Here is a 6,430-nt window from a genome sequence, read left to right as displayed (position 1 = left end):
CCTTCGGCTCCAGATCAGGCGGCCTGGCCTCTGGGCGGCCGGGAGGATGGGAGGACTGGCCGCCCGGCTCCTCACCCTGGCTCCTCGCTGTGGCCTCTGGGTTTGGGAGTGGCTGTGAGCAGAGGCTGCCCCAGGCTGGCTGACGGGGCAGAATCGCAGGCCCTTCTGGCGGGCCCGCCCGACACCTGCCACCTGCCAGGGGTCGGGCGCTGGACGTTCAGAATGAACGTGAACAGGACAGGCATGGCCCCAGAGGGTCTGGTCTCGAGGGGAGAGAAACCCAGGCAGATTTTAAAATGACGGGTCACGTGCCGGGCAGGGGCTCGGGTACCAAGAAGGGTTCCCAGCACCGGCACCGGGAGCAGCCGGTCTGGGCTCAGGTGGGGGTCAGAGGAGGAGGACGGGAGGAGGAGGACATGGGGACCAACGGAGAGAAGGCCAAGGTGCGGGTGCCCTGGAGGCCCGCGGCCGTCTGCCCGGCGCTTCACTCAGCGGAGAGGACCGGTGGGCACACTCGACCCATCGCCCCACAAATGAGGAAACAGCCAGAGAGCAAGACCACCTGCTCCGAGTCATATAGTTCTTAGCTACAGAGTCAGATTTACTGCTATTTAACCTAAAAACAACACCAACCTGGCCGGTTTGGCTCAGTGTATAGAGCATCAGCCTGCAGACCAGAGGGTCCTGGGTTCGGTTCCAGTCAAGGGCACATACCTTGGTTGCAGGCTCCTCCCCGGCCTGGGCCCTGGTTAGGGCTCGTGAAGGAGGCAGCCAATCGATGTGTTTCTCTCACATCGATGTTTCTCTCTATCTTTTCCACTCTCCCTAAAAATCAATGGGAAAATATCCTCTGGTGAGGATTAACAAAAAAAAAAACAAGCAAAACACAATAATAACCCCACCCAAACCATGGGTAGCACAGACTCTCCTCATGTGAAAGGCCTGACCCACAGTCAGGGGGGCTTGGAGGGCACGGCATGCACTTTCTCTTCCAAGCGCCTGCTAGGCCTTCCCCGGGCACGTGTGCTCCGTCCCGGGGCACCCACCGCGCAGCGCAGACCTCACGCCCGCGTCCAGGAGGAGAGCTGCCGGCTGCTGGCCGGTCACACACCAGCGCCTGGGAGCTGCGTGGGGTTTGGAGCCAGGACCTGGCTGCTCGGTGGGAAGCTGCTCAGTTCTCGTTCATAACCCTGGACTGAGCGACAACTAGATGCAGAGCCAAAAGGAAAACAAATCGGGGGAAACGCTTGCCTCCCTAGGGCTCTGTCTCTAGCCTTGAGCAGAGGCCGAGTCTCACCGCTTTCTCTCTTGCAAATTCAGTTTGAGGCCGACAGGCGAGCTTTCATCATCACCCTCAACTCCTTCGGCACCGAACTGAGCAAAGACGCCCGGGAGGCCCTCTACCCGACCTGTGGCCGGCTCTACCCCGAGGGCCTGCGCCTGCTGGCCCAAGCGGAGGACTTCGAACAGATGAAGAGGGTCGCGGACCACTACGGGGTACGTACATGACCCCGTGCCCCACGCTCTCGTGGGCCCTGGACGCCGCACCCTCCCTGCGCTGCCTCCCTCCCAGGGGGGCTGTGAGGTGCACAGGGATGTCTCTGTGACCATTGGGCGGCACGGTCCTCAGGGGCTGACGCAGCAATTCCCTGGGAACAGTGTACAGGGAACGTGAGCTCATGTCAGAGCAGGTGGAAGAGCCGACCCAGAGGCCCTTCGAAGCGGCCGGGGTAAGCAGGTGAGGGGCCCCTGGCTGTGCGCCCCGGCTCTGGGGGGCAGGATGGAGAGGCCCCACCTGCCGCCTGCAGCTCAGGTCCTGCTCCTCCCAGCCACTCCTCGCTCCTCTAACTCAGCCCTGCAGGCGGCTTCCGGACTGAAGGACCTGCCCATCTTTCCCGGGGCTCCCTGGACGCCTCTGGGGACCACGGAAGGCGGAGGCTGTGCCCAAACCTCTGCAACACCTGCTGTGCCCCAGGGGCTGTGCGCGGACTCTCCGAACCTGGGCTCCCACCCCCGCACTTGCAGTCCCACGAGGCGCATTCCCTGCGCCCCAGAGTGAGAGCTGAGCGTGGAAACGAGCGCCACGCCCCCGGCCTGGTGGGGCTGCGCTCGCCATGGGCTGCGCTACCATCCCACCCGCTGTCTCTGGGGAGATTTGCTATTTCCTCAGGAGGCCCGAGAGTTACCAGAGCATGTCCTCTGGGGACAGGCTTTTAAATAGACGCCGTTTCTGTTTGCTAGGAGCCATATACATTTATGAGAAATGAGAACTTGTTACAAAGTAGTCTCTCCTCCATCTCTAAGGTTTACAAGCCGTTGTTCGAGGCTGTGGGTGACGGCAGTGGGGGGAAGTCGCTGGAGGACGTGTTCTACGAGCACGAGGTAGGACCCGCATGGGCATGGATGGCTGTGCCCGCTCCTTCCCCCGCTCTGGGGTTAACATCTTCTCACGTGGGCTGTGAGTGAGGGCTCCGCCTCACAGCCGTGGTCTCAGAGGGCGGCCCCTGTGCAAGGGCCCTGTGGGACGGAGGTGCAGAGCGGGCTGGGAGGGAGGCGGCCTGAACCGGAGCGAGGGGAACGGCCCAGCGTTCTCGCCATCACAGCCTGCCTGTCCTCACGGGCCAGCCCGGTGGGTGCCGCCAGCCCAGCGCACCCGCCCTCCCTCCCGGGTTTGTCCAGGGTTAGGACGCAGCTCGGGCACAGCTGTAACACGTGGGAATTATTCCTGTGGAATTCCACGGAGGGTCCGCGTCACGGTTCCCTAAAAAGGCAGAAAGGTCCATGGGTACTGAGCTGCTCAACAGAAGGACTTGTTTCGTTTTGTGTTATATTTTTTACCAGCAAGGTCCCCTAGTCTAACACATTTTTCCAGCACGGTCCATTCATTTCTCCAAGCCACGGGCCCTTCCACTGCAATTGACTGGAAGCCACAGAGAGCCCTGGGGTGGACGCTGAGAACCTGTGGGCTGCACAGGCCGCAGCTGGCGGACCGGCTCCTGTCGGCCCTGCTCTGAGCGCTCTCGGGGCCCAAGGGGCGTCAAAACCGCCTCCAGCTCAGCCCTCTCTCCTTCCCTCCATGGGGACAGAATACGGAACGGTCCCATTTCCAACTGCCCCAGTTCAAATGTTTTTTTGAAAATTTTCTTTTATCTCCCTTCTACAGAGAAAAACACAAACAATCGCCCTGTGAGTCAGGTTGCTGCAGAGCATTCTAGAAAAGCTCATCAGAGCTGAGTCTGGACGCCAGGGGCTGGGATGCTACCCTGGAGGGAGTTAGGCAGCTAAACCTTCCCAAGCTTTTAAGGCTGTGGCCAAAGAAAAATGCTTTCCCTGAATGCAACAAGCCCACAGCCAGATGCCAAGTAAATGTGGTTCCAAAATCACACACACACACACACACACACACATTCAAAAACTCACACAGAGACACACACACACACAAACACAGACACACACACAAAGACACAGATATACAGACACACACACATACAAAAACAGGCACACACATGCAGACACACACAGGCATGCACACATACACACATACACATAGACACACACATGTAGACACCAACACACACACAAAGACACAGACACACACAGAGACATACACATGGACACACACATAGACGCAGACACACACACACATACGTGCACACACACAGGTCCTAGGAGTCTGCTCAGAGTGCTGCTGAGATTGGCAGATTGCCCTGTGGGCCTACAAACTTGCTCTAAACTCCTGGTGTTTTTAACACATGTACTGCTCCAGCACAGCCACTCTGCCGCTTCCTGCTGGGTAACGCCTGCGCTCCGGGCGAGCTGACAGGGTGTGCTCCCGCCCTCGCTGGGCTGACAGTGCTGCCGCCCTCGCTGGGCAGACGGTGCTCCCGCCCTCGCTGGGCTGACGGTGCTCCCGCCCTCGCTGGGCTGACGGTGCTCCCGCCCTCGCTGGGCTGACGGTGCTCCCGCCCTCGCTGGGCTGACGGTGCTCCCGCCCTCGCTGGGCTGACGGTGCTCCCGCCCTCGCTGGGCTGACGGTGCTCCCGCCCTCGCTGGGCTGATGGTGCTCCGTGCCCTTGCTGGGCTGACGGTGCTCCCGCCCTTGCTGGGCTGATGGTGCTCCGTGCCCTCGCTGGGCTGACGGTGCTCTGTGCCCTCGCTGGGCTGACGGTGCTCCCGCCTTCGCTGGGCTGACAGGGCGTGCTCTGTGCCCTCGCTGGGCTGACGGTGCTCTGTGCCCTTGCTCAGGTGAAGATGAACGTGCTGGCGTTCAACAGGCAGTTCCACTGCGGCGTGTTTTATGCGTACACGAAGCTGAGGGAGCAAGAAATGAGGAACATCGTGTGGATCGCCGAGTGCATCTCGCAAAGGCATCGCACTAAGATCAACAGCTACATCCCGATTCTGTAACCCACCCGAGCCGCGGGGGCAGAGATCACAAATGTGAAGAGGATGCTATTGAGCAAAATAAAAGGAATTGCGTTAGATTATCGGGGCTACACCGAAGGAAGCCGCGCGGCCCCGCGTGAATTGCAGACATATCTTGTTTTCACGTTTATGTCTCACTCTTCGCCGGCCTTGGGCATGCGTTTTCATTAACCCTGGGGGACTTCCCCTACTCTTAGTTTGTTGTGTTAAAACCAAATCTAATAAAAGTGTTTTACTCCTGCTCTTCATACTTCTCCACGGGCCCAAATACTGGGTGTCTGTTTTACTGTTTTCCCCCTCACCTGAGGAGGTGCTTCAGTGATTCTAGAGAGAGAAGAAGAAAGAAAGAAAAACATCGATTGGTTGTCTCCTGCATGCACCCCACACGGGGAATCAAACCCGAAATCTGGGTGTGTGCCCGGCCTGGGTGCATAGGACATGCTCTAACCCCTGAGCGGCCATCGGGGCCTGTTTTGCTCTTTAACTGTCGGTTCCTTCCATCGCCCACAAACCCCGAGCTGTGCGTAGCCCACATGGCCACGTGTGACGGGAAGGCCCCTTTTGCAAGGGCACTTGGCCTGGTAGCTCAGAGAGCTGCAGCTTAGCATGAACTTCCTGCACAGGGGCAGTGTCGATGGGTCACTTGTGCAGCTTTCTCTAAACACAAGACACAGCTCTTTATTACCATTCCTTCACGCTTCGCCTGAGAAGGAAGTAACCTCACTAGACTGGATTTTACACATGAAGCAGCAGAAATCATAGGGTCCATTTGCAGGCCGTGGATTCTCTATAAACCTTCACTCGAGCCGGTGCCCAGAGCTGCCCAGAGGAAGACAAGCAGTCCACACGCTGCTCAAGTCCTTTCTTTCCAACTAAAAGGTTCCAACACAGGAAATCTGTGCTGCTGTTGGGGGGGGGGGGCGGCGCGGGTTGGGGGGGAGAAACTTTCCTCCACCTCCAGGTCCTTCTGGCTGGTCTAATAATCACATAGACAGGAGACAGGTGAGCCAGAGAAAATGACAAGATTAAATCCGTATGTTAGGGACCCTGCATACGAGAGAGGCAGACTCAAGGGGGATGTGGGTACAGAAGCCCTGCGCTAGGGATGAGGTCAGGTGTCCTGGGGAGCTCACAGGGTCATTGCAAGACGATGAGAACGAACGTGCAGTAAATAAAGCTGCCCTGCCAGATAGGTGAGTGCATCCGAGATTATCGCTGGGAACCTGTTATGAGCAAGGCCCCTAATTCAGTTCTACGTCAAGGGTGAGGAACGTCCAGCCAGCGGGCTGTATAAGGCCCTCGAAATCATTTGGTCTGGCTCTGCCAAGGCATTAGGGGTGAGCTAATTAAATGTTTGACCAAATATAGCAGGCCAGTTTTTAAGCTGATGATTTTGTATGGCCTGCAAATGATGCCATAATATCCAAATGGCCCTTGGCAGCAAAAAGGTTCCCCACCCCTGCTTTAGGGACTTAAAGGGAGGGCAGAAGTTTCTCTTGGTCCTGAAGCTAAAATTGCTTTAGCTCAAAACAAACCACAGAGCACATCGTGGGGTCTGGCTCTGAATCCCCACAAGGGGTTTCATTAGTAACTAGAGGCCTGGTGCACAAAATTTCTGCATGGGGGGGAGTCCCCTCAGCCCAGCCTGTACCCTCTTCAATCCGGGACCCCTCGGGGGATGTCCGACTGCTGGTTTAGACCCAATCACGGGGATCGGTGCTTAACCAGTGGCGCATACATTTCCATGTCAATGTCCACAAAGTTCTGGAAACTGGGGGACATGGGTTCAAGTCCTGGCTCGCATGTCTTCCCAGAAAGGCTCTTCTGCTCTAACCGATGGCTTCCTTAGAGTCCAAGTGCGTGCGTGCTGGACAACCACCACGATTTGAAGGGCTCATCTGTGAGGTCTCGGTCTGCTGAGCCTGCCCAGCACAGCAAGGGGGTCTGACAGAGGAGATCGGGCGTCGGAGGTAGGCAGGGAAGGACCCCCATGTTGGCAGGTGCC

General features: G+C 58.0%; 1 protein-coding gene across 1 annotated transcript in view; it reads left to right on the top strand.

The window, feature by feature from the left end:
- The window catches only part of ATP6V0D2 (ATPase H+ transporting V0 subunit d2), a 29,107-nt gene extending 24,394 nt beyond the window's left edge, over nt 1-4,713 (top strand). Inside the window, exons 6-8 of the mRNA XM_006100714.2 lie at nt 1,321-1,497; nt 2,305-2,382; nt 4,246-4,713. Of these exons, the coding sequence (XP_006100776.1) occupies nt 1,321-1,497; nt 2,305-2,382; nt 4,246-4,407 (417 nt within the window). The 3' untranslated portion in view covers nt 4,408-4,713. The remainder of the gene's footprint in view (nt 1-1,320; nt 1,498-2,304; nt 2,383-4,245) is intronic.
- The last annotated feature ends 1,717 nt before the right edge of the window (nt 4,714-6,430 follow it).

This window comes from Myotis lucifugus, unplaced genomic scaffold, assembly GCF_000147115.1.
Source record: "Myotis lucifugus unplaced genomic scaffold, Myoluc2.0 scaffold_327, whole genome shotgun sequence".
Taxonomy (NCBI): domain Eukaryota; kingdom Metazoa; phylum Chordata; class Mammalia; order Chiroptera; family Vespertilionidae; genus Myotis; species Myotis lucifugus.
This window is presented reverse-complemented; position numbering and strand designations above follow the sequence as displayed.